This window comes from Sphaerodactylus townsendi, linkage group LG09, assembly GCF_021028975.2.
Source record: "Sphaerodactylus townsendi isolate TG3544 linkage group LG09, MPM_Stown_v2.3, whole genome shotgun sequence".
In the NCBI taxonomy this organism is placed as follows: Eukaryota; Metazoa; Chordata; class Lepidosauria; order Squamata; family Sphaerodactylidae; genus Sphaerodactylus; species Sphaerodactylus townsendi.
In genome coordinates this window covers 87,371,628-87,394,250 of record NC_059433.1, presented here as the reverse complement: position 1 = coordinate 87,394,250, position 22,623 = coordinate 87,371,628, and the positions used below count along the sequence as shown (strand labels likewise).

The window sequence follows — 22,623 nt, the reverse complement described above, 5'->3', positions numbered from 1 at the left end:
GAGTAAATTTTTATCATGCTCTGTCCTGGTCTATTCACAAAAATGTGATAAAGCAAAAAGTAATAATTGGTAACAACGCTATTCTCCATTTCTATTGTACAAAAGGAGGTTACCATCAGACATCAAGGTTTTTAATGCTAAAATTGCGGCTCAAATAGTGTATGCTGCACCTATCTGGATTCAGGTGGCCAATGCTGAAATTGACAGAGTGCAAGCAAAATTTCTGAGAACCCTTCTACAGGTTCCTAAATGTGTTCCCAATTATGTACTTCTCAAAACTGGAGAATTTCCACTTATATACAGGGCATGAATTGCTGCCATGAAACTACGGTTAAAGGTTTTTCTTTTTGCTGAAGGGAAAGGCTTATTAATACATCTCGCTTCTGAGGGTCACTCAAAATGGGCTGAAGTAATTGAACGAAAAGTAACTTCATATGCCCTCTCTCCATCCTTCCTTACATTATTGGGGCCAGAAATGGCTCTGAAATCTGTGATCCAGAGGTTCAAGGATGTTACCCCGGCAGAACTTTGAATTCAGTCATCATCTGTCTGCTCCCCTTCTTTTTTGGGACAGATTGAATTATAACAACCCATTTAGTCAAGCTAATTATCTGAAAAATCTATCAATTCTGCTGTTTAGAGTTATATTTACCAAAGTCAGATTTAACAAGTTCCCCTCTGAGGTTGTACAAGGTCATTTTCGAGGTATTCCGTAATTCCGTAAGATTTTGCCCATGTCATGATAATGAGGTGGAATCTCTGAGACATGTTTTGCTTTCTTGCAAATTGTACCAGAAGATACGCCAAGATGGGTTAATACCACTGATACCAGGGTGGAGAAATTATTCCCCCATAATTTTAGTTAAGGCTCTCCTAGAGGACAGATGTCCAAATATTACTATTGCTGTTGCTAAATTTTTGTCTGTAGCAGCAAAGATGAGGGTTTCCACATTTTGCCTGGATTGTGAGATTAATTGCTGATAAATTGACTAGGTTTAATGTGAACAACTTTAATTTTGTATTTTTTCCAGAATGTATTTTAAACTTGTTAAATTATTAGTTCTTTTAATATGTTTATGGGTCTGTTGACTGTAAATAAATATGATGAAGATGATGATGTCTGTTCCAAAGTAACTTCTTCCTCAAAGGGGATTTGAACACCCTGTTCTTCCCGTTACAATGAAACACTCTAAACATTGCCCCATGCTGGCTTTAAAGAATACAAAATATAAGACAACTTTCTTATGCTTATGTATATACGCACACAAATAATGTCACTCGTAGGTGCTTATGTAATACAAAAATGATGAAGAGTATATGCTTGTTGAACATAGCACATTGCATTTTACCTTTTTAAAAAAATTAAACTTGCTGGTAAAACCAATATTTTGTTAGTGTTTTAGTTGCTTTTTATGGGATGTTTGGAGATGAGTTGCTTTTAAAATCTATTGCTGTTTGTTTTATACAGTTTTAATCCATTGCTGTTTGTTTCATGTAGTTGACTGATGCTATGGTTTTGCATTAATTGTTTTACTCTGTTTAATTGTATTAGCTTTGCATTGGTAATTGGGGTGGTTTTAAATGAAAGCAACATGTAGAATATGTGACATATACACTTTAAAAACACAGAACTAGTCCTTCCTTCTATGGCAAGAGGCCTCCTGATGATTACCTCAGGGGAAAACGCAGTTACTATATTAGGACTTTTTAAATTAAGGATTTAAGACATTTGCATTGAATTCAGACTGATCACTTCAATTATATCCCCCCTCCCATTTTTTCTGTATTCAGGACCAGATCACTGTGCTCTGCAGAATCACGGTTGTCAGCAAGAGTGTGTCAGTACAGATGAATCTTACTTCTGTCGGTGCCAGCAAGGATTTACCCTCAACGTTGACAAAAGAACTTGCAAAAGTACGTTGTCCTAAAGTGTATAGTTACATTTATCTGCTTTTACTTCATTACTGTCACAACCTTTCTTTGATGATACCGATCTATGCTGTTTGCTAGTCTAAGCTAATTTTGGATATGTCAAAAAGACCGGGTAGTGGTGAAAAGTTCTGCCATGTCGCAGGCCATTTATAGCAATCCTGTAGGACTTTCAAGGCAAGAGATGTTCACAGATGGTTTGTCGTTGCCTTGTTCTGCGTAACAACCCTGGACCTCCTTGGTGGTTTTGGTATGTTCAGAATCTGGGCCCTTCAGCTTGCTAGGCTCTGAACTGTAGCATGCGCAAAAGCTGGAGTGTGGGCAGCAAAGTCCACCCAATCTCTGTGTGTCAGGAACAAAATTACTCAGAGTTTTTTTACCTGTTCAAACTAATATACTTCATTCATTGTAGGAACTCCATTTATGGAGAGGATAGCATTAATATCATTTCTTAATCTAGTCTAACAGGGATGGAAGGAGATGCAGGAGCTGTGTCCTGCCCTCATGGCTGCAAGATGGAAAAGAGTGCATGTGTGAACAGAGATGTGAGAAGAAGCAGGAAAAAATGAAGTTTCCCTGAGAGTAGCAATCTACACATCAAAGGGAAAGTGACAGGGCAATAAAGAAAGGATACCCAGTGTCTTGACCTCGACCTCTGACTCTCTAGTCAAGACCCCTTCTGAAGTCTGAGGTTACGGGACAATGCAAAGTTGTTCAGTGGTCTCCCACCCAAGTTCTGACCAAGGCTGGTCCTACTGAGCTTCTGAGAACAGGCTAGCCTGGGTTACCCAGGTCAGAACTGAAAAGACCTACAACTCCATTGTGATCTCTGAAATACCTCCCACCTGCATAATCCCAAGATAACAGTATTATTCACATAGAGGGAAGGTTCCGTGGCTTCTGCCCCACATTTGTGGAACTCCTGTCATTTGTTGATTTGCCAAGCATGGGCATCTTTCAGAAGCATTGCATAACTTTTAAAATGTTGCTATGAATTTGGCTTTTGGTGGCTGGTAGTGCAAAATCCTTCTAAGTCAACTGAAGTCAGTGGGATTAGGATGCTTAGATTTGTTTAGGATTGCCTTGCAAGTGTGGATGCAATATGAGAGTCAGGTTCGGATCTCTACTGTGCTGTGGAAGCCGACTCTGGACCAAATGCTCTCATTTTCACCTGCCTCACAGGACTGATGTGAGGATAAAATGGAAGAGAGAGAATGATGTAAGCCATTTTGGAGGAGCAGCAGTGGTGTAGTGGTTAAGAGCAGGTGCTTTCTAATCTGGAGGAACCGGGTTTGATTCCCCGCTCTGCTGCCTAAGCTGCGGAGGCTTATCTGGGGAATTCAGACAAGCCTGTGCACTCCCACACATGCCAGCTGGGTGACCTTGGGCTAGTCACCGCTTCTGGGAGCTCTCTCAGCCCCACCCACCTCACAGGGTGTTTGTTGTGAGTGGGGAAGGGAGAGGAGATTGTAAGCCCTTTTGAGTCTCCTCCAGGAGAGAAAGGGGGGATATAAATCCAAAACTCTTCTTCTATTGGGAAGAAAGGGTAGGTTTAAATTAAGTAAGTAAAATAAATCATAAATTAGCATGTTATGTTTTATCTTGTAACAGATGTTGTAATTACTAGTGCAGAGTGCTTTTTACTGACATATTTGTGATCAGAAATGAGATCTGTGGAGAATATCATACGAAAAGCAAAGGACTCTAAAATAGTAGAAACCATATTATATCTATGCCAGATCTGCAGTACACAGAAATTCACAGAATAGCTATCTTGATCTAGAAATCTTTCACATAATAATTGTTGCACATCCATGCTTACCTAGAAACTTGGAAACAATTTCATTGGTTAGTTAAGACTGTTAGTTGAAAGCTGTACGTACTGGTTTCAATTGTTGTTTCAATTTCTGTTTTTAAAAAGGATATCTTTCCTTTTCCCATAGGAATAAATTTCTGTGCTTTGGGAAAACATGGCTGTGAGCATGAGTGCGTTAACACTGAAGACTCATATTTGTGCAGGTGTCGAACTGGTTACACTCTAAACCGTGACCATAAGACATGCAGAAGTGAGTATGTCAGGCCGTCTGGTGGAGATTCTTTGTACTGAGGACTGGGCTTTGAAAAAGACAAGTGTCCTGGAGCTTTTGTAAATCCAGCAGTAAATATGATCTTTTGTAAATCCAGCAGTAGTTGTTGGTGCTGAGATAACATTAGTGACTTGCATATGTTTACCTAATGAATAAAATGTGTGCTCCAAACTTCTGGAAAGAAAAACAGTTTACTGTTGGACATATATGAGGTGTTCATTTTTTAAATTCCTTCCTCTGAGTCTAGTACAACAGTTTAGGCTGCTTTCACACACATTGAATTATGCACATTCAGTGCACCTGAACATAGGAAAATCTAATTGCAAACAATTGCTAAATAGCAAAATCCACCTAATCCAGCATGAATAGTATAATCCAACATAATCCAGGAATTGCTAAATAGCATAACCCAACATATTCCAGCAAGGAGGAAACATTTATACAATTAACTAAAACAATGATAATGGATATGCCTATTTTCTTTGGCTTGTATCTGGGCCTATCTGTTTATTTTCTGTTGTTCAGGATTTCCTGAATACAGCTGTTGATCCATATTTGCAACTTTATACAAAAACAGTTTAGTAGAAGTACTTCTCAAAAATACTTTGGCTTCTGTACCTGTCTACTTGTCAGAATCCCAAAAACTGAAACAAACTCATGTGTAAGAACAGCAGTTTATTTAGTAATGAGGATCTTCTCTGGCCATGCCAGAACTGAGGTTTGCCCGCGCAAAACCCAGTAATTAAAACGGCTTGCACCCCCCATCCTGGGAAAGCGTGCCCAAAAGGAACTGTGAAAGAGATAACAGTAGAGATGGCCAGGCACTGACCTTGAGCAGCACCTGCTACAGTATAACATCATACAGTTGAAAGTCAGTTAGAAATGCCATTAACCCATTCTACCACCCCCCAGCATACAGAAAGCAGCAATAGCAAAATCCCCATATAAACAGGCCTCCTGACACTACTGCACTTAAACTTGCAAAAAAGTGGGTAGTGTACATCTTTTTTTCCCCATTCTGTTATTTCCCTTATATATTTTTAACATATATATATAAAACAGAGGGGTGAATCCAGTTGTGAACAGAGCAGCACTTGTGGAATAGAACTTTCTGGTTGCCATTTGCCCACTACAACGTACTACACCCTCCCCACCCAGAGTTGTACCTCCAGGGATCACAATATTGCAGTGCATCTTTGCAATGGGGGAGACAGAAATCAGCAAAACGTTGCCTCCCTTTTCTGCTGACAGAAAACACAGTTAGGGTCTAGCTCACAGTAATCTACTTGAGAACTAAAATATATTGTAATAATCCGTAAAACCTTGATTTTATTTTCAGAAGGTGGATTGCTATTTTAAATTGTACAAGAATCTAGAAAGTGCAGATTTTGTCTGTCTTTCTTTTGTTTACTATGAACAGCTATTAATTTTCTCACTGAAGTGTCAAAACAAGGAAAGGGTCCTCAGCTGCAGATAAACAGCAAACGCCTGCTTCAACATAAACACTACAGAATGTTGTTTTCAAACTGGGTATCTTTATTTCCCCTTCAGCTCTTTCTTCAAAGTGAAATAGTAATGTGAGACTGTCCATTACTGTCATCTGTTGTGGTTTGTTTATCTTAAAAGTTTGGGTGGGTTTTGTTCACAATTTACTTGTCTCTGAGAACTGCTCTGCTTGAGATAAATGAACTCATGGAAAATGGAGACTGTGCCAACTGGAACTTACTAGAACCAACAGATATTTCAGCATCCATCTTATTTGTTTAAGCCAACAATATTTGTGACTGTGTAGGATGTTGATTTTGGAAAGATTCCTAAAAATGTATGCTTTATTTTAAAGAGAGAGAGAGAGATAAGGGTTTTTTTTAACATTCAAATTTTGTCGGTACCCTTCTTTTCTGGATATAATTTATTTCAGTTCTTACTAGGGTTGCCAACTCCAGGTTGGAAAAATCCTGGAGATTTGGGGAGGTGCTTAAGGCAGACAGGGACCTCACTTGGGTACATTGCCATAAAGCCCACCTTCCAAAGCAATCTTTTTCTCCTGCAGAACTGATAGTTTGGTGATGGGTGATGAGGTGTAATTCCAGGGATTCCCAGGTTCTCTCTGGAGGCTGGCAGTCCTAGTTCTTATAATATCACATATTTCATTTTTGTTAACACTGAGTTTTATAGCGACAGTACACACCCTAGCTTGGACTTCTGCCTCTGACAAAGAGTACTGCATTGCTAGTATAAGGTAATGGCTGGTGCTTGAGTACCGGTGACTGATAATTAAAACGAGTAACCACTGTGGCGGTAGTGGTTTGAGTGCAGGACTAGGATCTGGAAGACCCAGGTTCAAATCCATACTCTGCCACAGAAGCTGCCTGGGTGACCTTGTGTTACCTGAACTGATCAGGTCCGCTTCTTGGGATCATGGGGGAATTAGCTAGAGGCAGACCAGCTGTGTGTGAGGTGCATAGGAGACCTGTGTATACAGAGATTGGTTCCCCAAGAAAATCACTCAAAATCATGGCTGCAGCAAAAGAGGTTACAGTTTTATCAAGGGGTCAAATATACAAAAATAGACACAGAGAAATCGTTAAGAGGCTTAATAAATAAAAGGAGGGGAATCTTATACAGTGATCTGACCATGGCATTCTGTCAAAAGCAATCATATTGACATCTAGCCCCAAACCAAAAAACAAATCCAGAGTGTGGCTAGCTTGATGTGTGGGACCTTACCCAACCAAAGAGAGTCCCAGTGCCACCATGGAAGACACTAGATCCAGATGGGGGTTTTCCATGCCATTTTTAAGCCCAGGGTTGGTCCAAAAGCTTTTTGAGGCTTTTTTTCCCTATTTGAACTGGCCCTAGTCTGGGCTGCCAAGATTCTGAAGAGGGTCCATGAGCAGTAAACTTCAGGGGCAACTTGACTGAGAGAAGTCTTTTCCTTTCAGATCTGTTTTTCTTTTCCAAAATGTGCTTTGCTGTGTACAACCAGAGCCAGCATAGTTATGCTGTACATTCATGAAAGCACGTATCAGCTGCACTTCCCAGTTGTTTTTCCTCACGAGAACACAGTCCAGTCTTCAAAGATTAATTAGTCTGTAATGCATGTGTATATCTGGCACTTCTGCCTTCTCTTGGAAGTGTTCTCTTTCAGAGCTGTGTAACCAGGATAATGTGCAAAACAGCGGTATTGCATTTCCTCAGCTTGCACTGTGAAATTGTAGCCCTCGTGCTGTCAAATCTTTTGATTTTGAGCCAGAATTTTGCCACCACTTCTATGTAGGAAGGACTACGTAGTTTTTGAACTCATTATTTAAAAAGTTAAAGCAGTAGTTATAGGGAATGTCTGATGTTCAAAAGATGTCATTCTTTGCTCTTACTGGATTTTTGCTTATCTAGATTAGAAGATTTTAATATTTATTTATTTACACTTATGCATTCTCTTTCATTGCTAACATCTGATTCAGGAGTAGACCACTGTGCAGAGAACAACCATGGTTGTGAGCAACTGTGTGTGAACACACGGAACTCCTATGTCTGTCAGTGTTCTGAAGGGTACATCATTAATGAAGATCTAAAGACTTGTTCACGTGAGTCTCTTGATTGGGGTACTTTATGCAATTAAACAAAGAAGGCTGATCTAAGGTACTCATATTGCTTTGCATAGTGTATGCCAACTAACTGGAAAAGCTCAACATTAAAACTGCTTTATCAACAGATAAAGCCAAAGCCAAAATATACATTATTTTAATAAGCACATCCATGTGAATGTCCCTACCACAGTGGTACTGCTGCCCCATCTGCTACCTAGGGATAGGTTCTCGTGATGCTAGTACTAGGTGAGCATGCAACTAAAGAGAAACACTGGTGTGGTTTTGAGTAATTTGGTAAGACTCTCAACTTGGAGCTGAGCAGAAAGGAAATGTAAAGCTATAACCCAGAGTTTTAAAAAACCCCACAAAAATAAGCTTCAGGAACAGAGCATTTTAGGAGAAAGGGTTAGTGCTGGTTGTTCTAATCCAAGCAGGGTGTCTGAATCTGTGCTAGTAAAAAAAATGTAACTGGCTTTTTAAAATAGTTTTATTAATCTACGAAATGGAAAAGGCCTTTTCCTGAGTAACAGGAAAATGTTTATGGGTTTTATTTTTCTTCAGGCAGCATTTGGGATTTCCATCATTTTACATTAACTCTGGGCTTACGTCTGTTAAGCCCTGATCTTATGATTATTCCTGTGGGATGTTGCTTCTGCTTGCCAGTTCACCCCACTTATTATTTGTAAGCAGGCTCTGTTCTACTTTGGAGTTTCCTGTTAACAGCTAAAAAAAATCTCACGGGTCATATACTCAGCTGCTGTAGAGGATAAGAGATGCTTAAATCAACAGCCGAATCAAAGCACTTTATTCTAAAAATGCTTCGAACACAAGTGTCTGTAACCATGTGCGGGCAAAGTGCCCTTCATCAGTTACTGGAACATTTGGGTGGCAAATCCATCCTCAAATGATCAAGTGGTACTTCACACGCAGATAAACTCTGCACACTAGAGTTCTGCCTGAGAGCTACAAGGTTCATCTGTATGTGACATTTTTCTGTTCTCAGCTTGGCACTTTACTGCTCAATCAGGAGAAATTTCACATGCTGTTAAATGAGATGCAATACTGGAGAGGAACAAATCTTTCTAGTTTCTAGTTGAAGGCTATAAATCACAAATCCTCTGGTTCTTCTTCCTTCTATGAACAATCCCTCCCTACAACCCATCGCCTAGTAGTGGGATTTTTTGGACAACAGTTATTTGGAGTGGGAGGGGGGAGGCAGGGAAGTTCCATTGTACTGATGCAGGGGTCTGCAACCTGCGGCTCTCCAGATGTTCATGAATTACAATTCTAATCAGCCTCTGGCAGGGGCTGATGGAATTTGTAGTCCATGAACATCTGGAGAGACGCAGGTTGCAGACCCCAGTATGATGGAACATTTAGTCTGGAATCATGGAATACTTTTTCTACTGACAACTTCCTTTCTTTCTCAGAAATAGACTATTGCTTGCTGAGTGACCATGGCTGTGAGCATACATGTGTGAATAGTGACAGATCTTATGTATGTCAGTGCTTTGAAGGATATGTGCTGCATAGTGATGGGAAAACTTGTAAACGTAAGCTTTATTAATTTTTTTTATTTATAAGCTTAATGAGTTACAAAACTGTTTTGTGACTAACTTATATCTCCCGTTTTTGAAAGGTGAGGGGGATGTTTGCAGACTTGACTATACTCTGTCTCACAAAAAGATATTAGTAGATTGTATATTCCTCCACCACAGAACTCAACATGCCAAAACTTCTTTGTTGTAGAATGCTCTGCCTGGGTCCTAATGCCAACCCAACCCTGCTCCCCCCATCCCATTTGATGACAGTTGCTCAATTAACTGTAATGCACCCTTGTGTCAAAGTACTGTTCAATAATGCAAAAAATAATGGTTTGGCAAAGACAGTGCATAAAAATTAATAATAATTCTCATATTTGCTTGGGAGTATATTTAAATGTGGAAGCATCCAATTTTCTCAACCGCGGCACCTCAACTGACTGTACTAATACCTTTATCTGAGACAGAGTATAGTACATTTTTTTCATCAGCATTACTACGAAATAGTGGTTGTGGAAAGTGTCATCAAGTTGCAGGTGACTTATAGTGACCCCTCCCCCATAGGGTTTTAAGGCAAGAGGGGAACAAAGGTGGCTTGTCGTGGCCACCCCTGCATAGCATCCCTTGATTTCCATGGCTTGAACCTGGGGCCTTCTGAGAATATAGCTGATGTTCTACCACTGATCCAAGACCCCTCTCCCTCCTGTGAGAACCTGCCGTCTTTGTGTTCATATTTAAATGTTGTTCTCGTTACAAATACTTTGCCAAAAACGCATTGCCTGTTTTCAGGTAGAGATGTTTGTAAATCGATGAACCATGGCTGTGAGCACCTTTGTGTCAGTGATGGCAGTTCCTACCTCTGCAAGTGCCACGAGGGGTTCATACTGACGGAAGACGGGAAAACCTGCAGAAGTAAGCAAGAAATGCCACTCTTCCACTTGCAGCAGCAATCAACATCTGTTGTGTTGTCTCAATATGTGTTGCCAACTCAATGAGTTGTAACCGTGAACTACCCTTACAGAATAAATCTTTTCCACACACACCCCGCCCAATGCAGCCCCCAGTGACCTCTGCCATGCTGCCCTCAGGGTTCAGAGAAATGCCAGGAGCAGTGCCAGGTGCAATGTGGGGATATGCAGTAAGGAGGGGTGAAAACACTTGCCCCTCTGTTTTTCTGTATGCTGTGTTAATGGGTTGCGTCCAGCACTTGCTTTTGCCAGTTAAAGAACCCTTCTGCCTGCAGGGAGGGGGAACAAGGGATGGGGCACACCATCAATGATAAGCATAGATCTGAGATCTCTCAAATAACCTCACAGTTTCTCTGAGGCCCCTTCTGCACATGCAGAATAATGCACTTTCAATCCACTTTCAAGTGGATTTTGCTATTCCGTACAGTAAACTCCAGTGGCAAAGTGCATTGAAAGTGCATTATTCTTCATGTGCGGAAGGGGCCTGAGAGGAATCCACCCCAAATACTGTTAATCTTAGTATGTATATGTGTAAAGAAAGTGAGGATGGGGGTGGTCTGTTTTTAGACAAACCATGTGAATGAGTGGAGCAAACTCATTCTGCACGAAACCTCACTGCAGTCTTCTTCCAGAATTTTTCCTCTAAAGTAGTTCTCATCCAGTATCAGGACTGGTCTGAGAGACAAAAAAGCAAAAAGCAGTGGAACTTAGCAAGGTAAGATGTGAGAAAGAAAGAATTTAGCTCTCATCACCTGCGAACTCTATTTGTTGATTAAACCTCCCACCACTTCACCTTTTTTTGTGACTGGATAGACCAGGGGTGTCCAACTCTGGTGTCCCAGATGTTCATGGACTACGATTCCCATCAGCCCCTGCCAGCATGGTCAATTTGAGAATCGAAGTCCATGAACATCCGGAGCACCCAAAGTTGGACACCCCTGGGATAGACTCTCTTTCAAGGATCTCCTATTTATTATTATATACTATTTGTACTTCACAGCTTCCTTTCTTGTGTTTCCAAACATCTGCTGTTGCTCACAGAGCAAGTGAGAATTTTAATTGCTTATGAACAGATTACTTTTTAACCATCTGTCTGCATTTTGCTGGGAAAAAACTGGGTGAGGGGTAAAATTCCCAAGAATTGCATCTCCATCGGATGAAGAAAAAAATATAGCTGGAAGTGTCCCCTCCCCCCAAATGTAACCGATGGAAGCAATAAAGAACCCAAAACACATGTCATATGATAAAGAAAAACAATTAAAAAAACCTAAAACTAATAAAAAATAAAGGGAAAATGAGACATTGCTATGATAAAATTCCTGCGCCAGTAAATACAATGGTTCTATCGCTTGTAGTATTAAGAGGGATTCCCATTGAAGAAGAAAGGGGAAACCTCCAGAAATTACATGGTAAATGCTGCCCTGCTATTTCCTGTGTAATTTCATGTTAACCACAGCATGAAAGCTGGATATGATTTTGAGCCTCTCTTTGTGTGTGTGTGTGTGTGTTTCATGGCACAAACTGCATGAATTATCTCAATTGCCTGTAGGTAAAGACCTCTGCAAATCGATTGATCATGACTGTGAACACCTCTGTGTCAACAATGATTTTTCCTATACCTGCAAATGTCATGAAGGATTTGTACTAAGGGATGATGGGCACACCTGCAGACGTAAGCTCTTTGGTCTTCCTTGGAAGATGGGCTATAATGTATAGAAGTTAGACTCATGCATGGAGTTCATTTTGTTTCTTTCAGTTTTGTTATTGATTCCACAAAGAACTGGTTCATTATTGGGTTGGTTTTGTTTCTTTCATTATTGTTTCCTTTGGTCTGCACCTTCAAGGTTTTCCATCCAAACTGTACAAAACACAGGGAGACTGTAGTATTTCACGAGGGCACTCATGTTGCCGATTTCTTGATAGAATAAAGAGGCTCCCCATTTTGAGGCCATGAAAGGCACCCATTCTTAACATATCAATTTATGCAGGAATTGATAGGGAATATTCCAAAGAGTAACATAGACAGCACTGTAGCCACTTAGATTGAAAAGCAGTAGCACAAGGAAGATGCAAGGGCAGTTGGTGGCACAAGCAGGGTAGGCATACGGGTGGGCAGGCAGCTGGAAGGCGACCCTGAAGTAAATTTGCTTAGGTAGGGTTTCATATTTAGAGAGCAGTAGGCAAGCAAGGGAGTATAGACTACAAGGGAAAATCTGGCACAGTCGGGCAATCACTGGGACGAGAGTGGGAGTCAAAATCCCATCCTATGCCCTTCAGGATTGGAATAACCCACACATGTAATGCTAGTGACTGTAGCCTGCAGTCAGTCAAGAGAACACAAAGCATTTCTCTCCGCTTATGGTAAGGAACACTGATCTGTGTCTATGCCTCATTGGGAATATGCTGAGAAACCAATAATGAAAGGAAGTAGAAATCATGAGGGGTGTATGTGTTGGGGAATTTGTTAATTAATTCAATAATTATAAACCACTCAATTTTTATAATTATTATAATCCATAATAAAAGAAAATAATAAAAAATTTGCATTTGCTGTTGTAGATGTTTTTGCTGTATTGGAGAATTGTATTGTATTTGGTCGTTGACTGTAAATAAAGACTACTACTACTGCTCTGCCCATAATAATAATAATAATAATAATAATAATAATAATAATAATAATAATAATAATAATAATAATAGAAACATTCAACTCTCATAGAGGAGTTTTAACCAGCACACTCTTACCTTTACTCAGATGAAGATGTTTGCAAGTCAGTTCAACATGGCTGCCAGCACGTCTGTGTCAATAATAAAGATTCATATGTCTGTAAATGCCATGAGGGATTTCTACTGACTGAGGATAAGAAAACATGTAGAAGTAAGAAATTTTAATTCCTCTCCTCCCTGCAAGCCATTTAATTGCACATTTATTTGTTTGGAAGATGTTTACACTTAGCAGTGCCAAGAGGCTTACAATAAACAGTGTGGCTGATATAAATAAGGCCTTTCTGATGCAAACAGATAACTTGAAACTCTTTATTTGCAACAAATGTTCCAAGTATCCTTTTGAAGACTTAAACTAATTTGATAATTGTTCCCTCTTCCATGGGAACTCAGAGATCCAGAGTTCTATGAAGGACCTGGAGCTCTCAATCAAACTACAATTCCAGGGATTGGTGGGTATACGAAGCCACAATAATTAAGCATTGATGAAATGGTTTAAACAATTTGGGTTCTTTTCTGGTTCCACTTTCATTTGCCATATGTCTGAGTACCTCCAGATATTCAGGTCCAGCTCTGCCAATTTCATTCAAATATCATATGGTTTGCAGGGACTCACAAACTTCCTTACTATTACAATGGAGAACTTAGTTGAAATACAAGTGTTATCCAAACACAACACCTGATGGGAGACACCAATCTACAGGGCATCCAAATGGCTGGGAGACTGGGTAGGGTCATTATCGTTTCAGTCTAGCCAAGTGGACAGACTTGGGCTGATCTTCCTTTCCTCTTAGCTACCTCTGAATTATCTGACTGGATTGCATTCTAATTTTTGAGTTTATGACAGAAAAAAATATTGACTGATAGATGCTTCTAAAACTTTTTAAATCTGTATTTAGGTAAAGACTTTTGCAAGTCCATTGAGCATGGCTGTGAACATATCTGCATGAATAACAACAGTTCCTATGTCTGTAAATGCCATGAGGGATTCATACTGGAAGAGGATGGGAAGGCATGCAGAAGTAAGCCATCTCATCTTTACTGTACTACTTTTCTTCTGCTACTATCTGTAGATTTGTAAAAGGGATTGATACTTTTCTGACTTCAGCACCAAGATTCTGTGGTGCACTACGGGCTCTTCAAGAGCAAGGATCTACACAGTAGCTGGTGGTTGAGTTTGGCCTTCAGATCAACAGAGTAAAACCTGAGGTCACGGTCACAGTCTGGGTATAGCTGGATCCAGTTTCATAGGTAGAACAGAAACACATTGGCTGTGAACTGGTTCAACTGACAAGGTTCTCTGATTAGCCCAGGGCGTAAATATTCTGAACAGGAAGAAACCCCACCTGTTCCCTGGGCTTGTTTGAGCCACAGAAACGGGCTGACATTCCGGCACTTTGTCATTAGTGTGTTGTCATTTTGTGGGTCCAATAACTCTGCTGCTCCTGCCAGGTTGGGGGAGAGCCTGGGAGATTGATAATGCACACCCTGGCCCTAGAAGAAAGGGTATCTGGCATTTTCGTCAGCATCATCTGGAACTGAGGCTTCAGAGGCAAGCCCTTTATTTGCGGCCTCGGAATCTTGGCCCTTTTGTTCTGGGGGACACCGAGGAGTGCCAGGTGTCCCCTGAGCCCCCAGTTGTCCATGATCTGGTTTGGTTGTGCTGAAGTTCATATGGTCTGGCCCAGGTGACAGATGATGCATTCAAAAATGTTATGAAAACTGAGGTTGCGAAATCGTACTGAAAAGATGGAAAATGTGTTTGGGATAACTGGAGTAATGAGGTCAATCCAACCACCTTCAAAGTGACTCTTCCTCCAATCAAAGAGCCACTTAAGTTGGAGGAAGACTCCATAGACAGGAGGAAGACCTCAAACTAGGGGCAAAATGAATGGTAAGGTATAAATATTTTAATAAATGATATAAACGTTGCTCAGTGGAGTCGTAGGATCAGGGTAGGATTTATCCCATTATTACCAAAAAGTAGTTGACCTTATGAACTGATGTACATCTACAATTCTTCTGTGGTACTGTGTACTATTTCAGTTCATGGAATAAAGAATTCTGCAAGATGAGCATTTTCCAAGCTTTGACTGTCCTCTACTTTCAAGGCTGTGCTCATTCCTTTCAGGCCATAACAATCCCCATAATGCTGACCAAGTGTCTGACGTTTATATTCAGGGTATTGCCTGTTTTGGTATGACTGTATTTTTTCCTAGAAAATGGAATGAAGTTTTTCTTGTATTTTAAATCTGATATGGATCTTTCACTGGCAAAATGTCCCAGCGTTGCCGGAAAAACATGGCAATCAACATGTTTCTAATATTCGCGCACAGATTTCGCCAAATTATGTTTTCTTCTTTCCTTTTTTCTTTTTTTAAAAAATGCAGAATGTACCCAAGGGCCAGTTGATCTCGTATTTGTGATAGATGGATCAAAAAGTCTGGGAGAAAATAACTTTGAAATAGTCAAGGAATTTGTAACTGGCATCTTGGACTTCCTTACTATATCGCCCAAAGCTGCACGAGTTGGTTTGCTGCAGTATTCCACGCAGGTTCGCACAGAATTTACACTGAAACAATTCAACACAGCGAAAGACGTAATGAAAGCAGTATCTCAAATGAAATATATGGGGAAAGGCTCCATGACGGGACTTGCCCTGAAGCAAATGACTGAGAGGAGCTTCACTGAAGCAGAAGGAGCCAGACGCTTCTCAGCAAAAGTCCCCAGAGTGGCTATAGTATTTACAGATGGACGGGCCCAAGATGATGTTTCTGAATGGGCTGCCAAGGCAAAGAACAGTGGTAAGATGGACATTTACCAGTTCTTAAAACTATCAGAGTAGCTGATAAGAGACTTTCTGAAAAGCTGGCCCTTGTAAGTATGTATGCATATTCCCCCCAGTCTCGCGTTTAGTGTGTTTGCATTAGAGCAGAGATCTTGCACGGTTTGTAAGAATGCCGCTCAGGCGGCAAAGCGGGGAATCAAACAAAAGCAAGAGTTATCGGCTTACGGTTCCTCCAGATTAGATACACAAGCTCTTGACCTCCTACGCCACTGCAGGAGTATTGTGTGATCAAGGTTTGGAAAGTGACTGTTCTACTGCAGGAGTGCTACTTTGGGTTTCAGGAAGAGGAACAAAGAAGTGAGCTTAGATGTACACTGATTGTGTTCAGACCCTTTTCCAGAATGAGAAAGTTTATAGAAGTTTACAGCAGAAGTTAGTTGAGAATTGTGTCACTTGACGGACACCTCTGCCTTCTTCATCAGTTCATGAAATAGTTTTTAGAATGTTGCCAGTGAAAGAAATGAGTTGTGAAGGTATAAATACCAAAAAGATCAACATAAACCGTCCGTGTGTGTGTGTATGTGAGAGAAAGAGAGAGAGAGAAAATATGCAGGAAAAAGAATAGATTAAGCTCCTGCTCATCTCAGCTCATCTCCTTTACACAGCCAAAAATCCAAACTTAGAAAACTTATGTAGTCATACCTGGACTTATCCAAAGAAACCACACCCAGTGTTCAAAAGTGACAACCCATGCTTGCATTCAACAGCCTTCCATTAATTTATTGATTTATATTCTAGGAAGTTGGCATATCCTAGAAGAATATATCCTAGAACAAAAGACTGGAAAGGAACTGTCAAAATAGACATTTATAGATAGCATAGCCAAAATCTAGGGAATTGAGCTTCTAATGCTTGACAGGGCTCTTAACTTTTCTTTTTTGAACTCAACAGCAAGCTATTTGGAGGAGGAGGTATCAAATCAGTTCCAAGGCAGCATATGTGGTGCTGTTCTTAGTAAATCCTGCTGGACATACGTAAGACCTGGCATACAGAGCCCTTTGGATTGTGGCCCAAGAAGTTAGGAATCTGAAAGCAAAAACAAAGCAGAATTGTTTAATTTGAGGGGAAAATGCTGCCCTGGCTGCTATTGCTGAAATTTGAACTGTGTGAGGTTTGCGGTTTCAAATCCTGTGTACATTATATGTTGTGGCCCTATTTAGGCTCTGAGGATATGGAGGCATATCCTTGAACTGATGAACTCTTTGTTTTGAAGGGCTGGAGCCAGGGGAAGCTAAATTGGAAGCTAAAATATCCCAAGAGTAAGCAAAGTTGACAGGTCCCTACAGTATTTCAGGTCAGCTCTGTAGAGGCCTCTCACCTCAGACCTGAATGACACCAACAGTGATCATGAGGTCACCCACCACCTCCTCCCACAAACTAGCAGTGGTGTAGGAAGTGGAGGCTGATGTTGATTATGTTGGTGCTGAAACATCTGAGCCAAGGGTTGAGGCTTGTTTCTGCTAGTTTCTGGCTGCCAGTGGCGCTCTAAGGCTCCCCAACCTTTTTGAGCCTGTGGGTGCTTTTGGAGTTCTGACATAGGGCACAAGTGCAACCACAAAATGGCTGCTGTGGAATAAGGGCCACAAAATGGCCACCATGGGAGGCAGAGCCAACCATGCACAAAGGAAGCCTATGTGCAGGGGACAGGAGGAGTAATTTTTAAAAATATGCTGGGAAAGAGAAGTGAGAGAGAATAAAAGCAACACTGGAGTGGCAGCTACTGCTGAAATGTTATTTTAATCAACACAGCCAATCAGAAACCCTGCTGGCCACGAGTCCCACCTGGCTCCACTTTCTAAAAAAAACTTAACACACACCAGGAAAGCAGGTTCCCTGTTGCTCAAGAGCACCATGTTGGGAACTCCTGTTCTAAGGCAACAGCCTCCTGGAAAATTTATCTGTAAATTGAATGGCCAGTCCACTGCAGGTTATCACAAAGATGCCTGAGACCAGCAGCATCCTTTTGGACACTGACAGAAACTAAGCCGTGGTGAATCACCTTGCAGGGCTGAGGAGATGCCAGGCCCAGATTTACACCCAGAGGCTTGCAGTGAAGAGGCTTGCGTTACTCCTTTCTCCATTGATAAACATGCCCGTGATTAGGCCAGAATGAGTACTAGGAATCAGTTCATCCCCACAGCAGCCAGTGGAGTTATGCTGAGTGTGCATTTGGCTCCTGAATATTTCATTTTTGGGATTCTGTAATGTCTACTTAAAGAACAGCCTCTAGTATGAATGGTTCATTCAGGGATATAAAACAGATCTCTGAAATAAGCTGTGGGTTTTCTCCTGGCTAAATAGAAGGCTGCATAGACAATTTATAATGTAGGAATGCAAAATGGAAAGGGCTTAAATTATAAGTTTTCCTGGAACAGAAGCAACTTGACAGAAGGAAGTAGACATGCATGTAATTGCTGAATACACACAGTGTTTTCATGGGGATAAAGACTCTGAAAGCAGCAGCTGTCTTTACAGATATTTGGAGGTTTCTTCAATAACAATTATTCCCTTGGAGATGAATTTTGCATCTATATATCTTCAAGCACATACTGTGGAATCCTTAATAAAATAGCATGGAGAGAACAGAAGGTTGAATCCAACCAGTTTTTCCGCTTCATCTCACACAACTCATATCTTTATTTCGATCACATTCCACATAGCTTTTGTCCATGCTTGTTCCATGATTGTCAGGTTAAGCGTTGTTTGGGGGGGGGGGGTGATCAAAAGACAATCCTTCCTGCCATTTTCAACAGTAAAAAAATGGGTTGCATACAATTCAAAATCATACTTTTAAACATACTTAGTATGTTCCCAATACAAGTTCTGATGGCAGGGCAAACTGTCAGGAATGTACTTAAACATAAACATCTGTAGGGTGATAATAGTTCCTGTAGTACAGATGAAGTGAGAAAAATAGAAGACTAGATGAAATAGATAAATCATAATAAGATATTCCAATGTAAATGCATTATATGGTCTTCAAAAATATTCAAATGGACAGCCCAAATCTAAAACCTGGAAGTCAGTGGATTGCAGCTTTAGATGTTTAAGACCTCTCCTGCCCAAACGTTATGGTCTTGGAGCGGGAGGGCAGGAGGCAAAAGAATACTGGTGTTCTGCAAGGCGAAGGGAACATAGACTCCAGGACTGTAATAAGGGTGCGCCCAAGCACACATTCGCAGAAGACATTCCTGTCACCTTCCCAATGGCTTCATGGAGGAAAGCACCTTTCTGTGCACTTGAGTACAATAACAAAATGGCAATACTTGTATTTCAGTTGGCAAAAAAAGTTGATCAACAGCAAAAATAGAGGAAAGAATGATAGGACAGCACAGTTCACTCCGTCTGAAGTAGGCTTCTAACTATCTGGTCACAGTCACCTGCTGGAGTCATTGGGTGACCAATGATCTAGTACAGGGGTCTGCAATCTACGGCTCTCCAGATGTTCATGGACTACAAATCCCATCAGCCCCTGGCAGCATGGCCAATTGGCCATGGTGGCAGGGGCTGATGGGAATTGTAGTTCATGGACATCTGGAGAGCCGCAGGTTTCAGACCCCTGGCTGGTACTTACGCATCTCTTGAAGGGAATCACATTGGAACTGTTATCTGCACTTTTTGCAGGGGTGTCTCTGATTCTGCAAAGTAACTGGCATCATGAACATTTCATGAGCAGCAGGAAAGGTTAGAGTGGAGGGGCTAGTGGTCTAGTGGGTTGTGGTTGTATCCCCTGTTTCCCATACTTGCATGTGGGGCTACATTAGTGTGACACTGTACTGGCAGCATGGTGATGTACTACAGGAGGATCTGGAAGGGATTCCTTTGCTTATCTGTGTGGAATGCATTATCCTTGCACCTTAGTTGTTGATATGCTGAGTCTGCCTTTGGAACATGGACTGTGTACTGAAGAGAATGGGGAAGATGATCATAGTGGGTATAAAATGATTTTGAATGAAAAGGGTAGACTGAACAGTAAATAGAGATGTCAGACACATTCAGTTAGACAGAACTATGGTCAGCATTTGTAAAAAGATCTATAAAGAGTACTAAGCTTCTTCATTCAAAAGACACGTTGCGTGCATCATTTTATAGAAGATTGTGCTATCCTTCCATATGTAGTAATCCTTTGCAACTGGATTTTCTTGTGTGAGCAAGGCAATCAAATTATTAATTGTTGCTGTTTTGCAATGGCAAACCATGTGTAGATGCAGTCAGGGACAGTAAGCCTTGAGATGAATGGGTCTTCCCCATGGATTTTACTGGTTCCTGTTGATTTCAATAGAACAAATGTAACTGACTTTCTTGTGATCAAGGCCTTTGCATACAATTTGTCTTGTTTTTAGAAGACGTTCTTTTAATAGAATTCTTTTTTTGTACAAAGTCAGCTACCATGTTGCTTTAGAGCCAGCGTAGTGTAGTGGTTAAGAGTGGTAGACTCAAATCTGGAGAACTAGGTTTGATTCCTTATTCCTCTACATGAGCAGCAGATTCTAATTTGGTGAACTGAATTTGTTTCCCCACTCCTACACGTTAATCCTGTTGGGTGATTTTGATCCAGTCACAGTTCTCTCTGAATTTTCTCAAGCCCCACATACCTCACAAGGTGTCTGTTGTGGGGAGGGGAAGGGAAAGAGTTTGTAAGTTGCTTTGAGAGTCCTTTTGGTTGAGACAAACAGGGTATAAATCCAAACTCTTCTTCAAAATTGGGTCCCCAGGCATGTGTGGAAGGGATCTTGCAATTTTAGTAATTACTAATATTAAGCAAATCTAGGTCTGGTCAGTGCCTCATCTATGCTACCCTGAGTTCTGTGGTGAAAGAAAAGGAGGAAATAAACAAGAAAAATAGATAAACCAAATAACTTGGAGTACAGATTCCCTCAAGTCGCTTACTCTCTTAAAAAATATGCACACCAAACTTCCCCCTTCCACAATTATCTATCATAAGTAGTAATACTGAACTGTACCTTATCTCATAATGTTATCACAATGATATCAATCATATTCTTTCTTAGGAGTCACAATGTACGCTGTTGGGGTAGGGAAAGCAATTGAAGAAGAATTGCGAGAAATTGCTTCTGATCCTCCAGACAAACATCTTTTCTATGCTGAGAATTTTAGTGCAATGGAAGGAATAAGAGAAAAGCTCCAGAAAAGAATCTGTGAAGGTAGGTCCCAAAATTCTGCCACGAGCAATCAGGCCATTTGGTCTGAACATCTGCAAAATCACAGGGATACGTGTAAAACATGCTGAGCAATAAACCACTGGGAAGAGTAATATTTCAGCTATTTATCACTTGGGGAATGTGTAACTTTATTCTATGGCCAAAGACATATATAATCATTTCAACTACTCCTTCCAGTTTAATAAGTCATGTATGAAATGTACAATTACAAAAGCCCTGGAGGACTGGCAACGCCCTCCCCTTCGCATAGGTTGCAGGAGGATCAACAGTAAACTGAAAAGCACCATGATGCATTCCGTCAGAAACACTGGGTGGAAAATTAGCGAGTTACGGTCTTCTGTTAGAACAGCCTGCTGGGTTAGAATCAGCCACATTTGAGTTGGAAGGAACATTACAGAAGCAAATTGGAGCTCCACGCTGTGTGGCAGTAAACAAAATCATTTGTGTGGACTTATTTTCATGAATAACGGCACATAGAAGAAATAATTAGTCATAGTCATAAATAATTCATCATCGTCATTTCATATGACTATGAAATCATAGCATTTCATTCCAGTTGTGTTCCAAGTGTTATTAAAATGAGTTGTTTCCTTTTTTGCAACTGGCTGCAAGACTAAACGTCTTTGCTATATACTTTTAGGTCAACACCTAATGTGAATGTAAAACCTGCAGTGCTTGGAATGTATTTTCAAAAACTCTTCCAAATTATCTCCTGTATTCATAAACAACATTTGTGCAGAACATGAGAGATCCTAGAGACAATCAGTTGCTCTTCTTACTGTCACCTATTGAAACAGATGGAACTTTCTCACAATACTAAAGCCAGGGGGCATACATTGAAAATGCTGGGGGGAAGAATTAGAACTAATAAAAGGAAACATTTCTTCACGCAACGCGTGATTGGTGTTTGGAATATGCTGCCACAGGAGGTGGTGATGGCCACTAACCTGGATAGCTTTAAAAGGGGCTTGGACAGATTTATGGAGGAGAAGTCGATCTATGGCTACCAATCTTGATCCTCCTTGATCTGAGATTGCAAATGTCTTAGCAGACCAGGTGCTCAGGAGCAGCAGCAGCAGAAGGCCATTGCTTTCACATCCTGCATGTGAGCTCCCAAAGGCATCTGGTGGGCTACTGCGAGTAGCAGAGTGCTGGACTAGATGGACTCTGGTCTGATCCAGCAGGCTCTTGAGTAGCAATCTGCATAGATTTTGGAAGTCTGCATGTTTCCATGCAGTGCATGCTTTTTATTAACTGAAATTATACTGAAGGAGGGAAGGACATTCTTTTCTTTCCCTGACCCACTTCTTGGGAAATTGATAGGTAAATTGGAGGGAAGGAGAATCTGTGCCACTTCATCCCCTCCATTTTTCCCTGCCCTACCAGGAACAGGTAAGGCTTTTGATGAGCAAGGCTTTTGACTGACTACTGAAGACTGGCTGTGCTGATTTTTTAAAACATAGCTTTGGCAGCAGCTTCCACCACAGCACAAGGATCTGTAGTGTTACTGGAATCAAACTCTGGCAATCATTTCATGGTTTGCTCGATCTTCTGTGGAAGCCATTTTGTTGCTGTGTTAGAATTCCAAATATGCCTACAGGGTCAAAAAGGTTGGGGTTCCTGTCCTAGACATTCTTGGACTGTGATGGATCATTTGGGGGAAAGGAGAAGGGGTTGGTAACTTTTCAGCCACTACCTTTTAGCAAGTTTCAAGTGTTTTGATCCTTAAGCATGCCAGGGCAATATCCTCCTCCTC

The 22,623-nt window shown here is 40.9% G+C and overlaps 1 protein-coding gene across 5 annotated transcripts in view; it reads left to right on the top strand.

Annotated features, from left to right (window-relative positions):
* MATN2 (matrilin 2) overlaps window positions 1-22,623 on the top strand; it is a 63,066-nt gene that overhangs the window by 31,866 nt on the left and 8,577 nt on the right. For 3 of the 5 annotated variants that reach the window (XM_048508392.1, XM_048508394.1, XM_048508391.1), the window contains 10 exons: window positions 1,792-1,914; window positions 3,873-3,995; window positions 7,478-7,600; window positions 9,034-9,156; window positions 9,934-10,056; window positions 11,662-11,784; window positions 12,868-12,990; window positions 13,736-13,858; window positions 15,227-15,640; window positions 20,697-20,849. In XM_048508392.1, coding sequence (XP_048364349.1) covers window positions 1,792-1,914; window positions 3,873-3,995; window positions 7,478-7,600; window positions 9,034-9,156; window positions 9,934-10,056; window positions 11,662-11,784; window positions 12,868-12,990; window positions 13,736-13,858; window positions 15,227-15,640; window positions 20,697-20,849 — 1,551 coding nt within the window. The remainder of the gene's footprint in view (window positions 1-1,791; window positions 1,915-3,872; window positions 3,996-7,477; window positions 7,601-9,033; window positions 9,157-9,933; window positions 10,057-11,661; window positions 11,785-12,867; window positions 12,991-13,735; window positions 13,859-15,226; window positions 15,641-20,696; window positions 20,850-22,623) is intronic. The other 2 variants (XM_048508395.1, XM_048508393.1) reach the window with 2 other exon arrangements.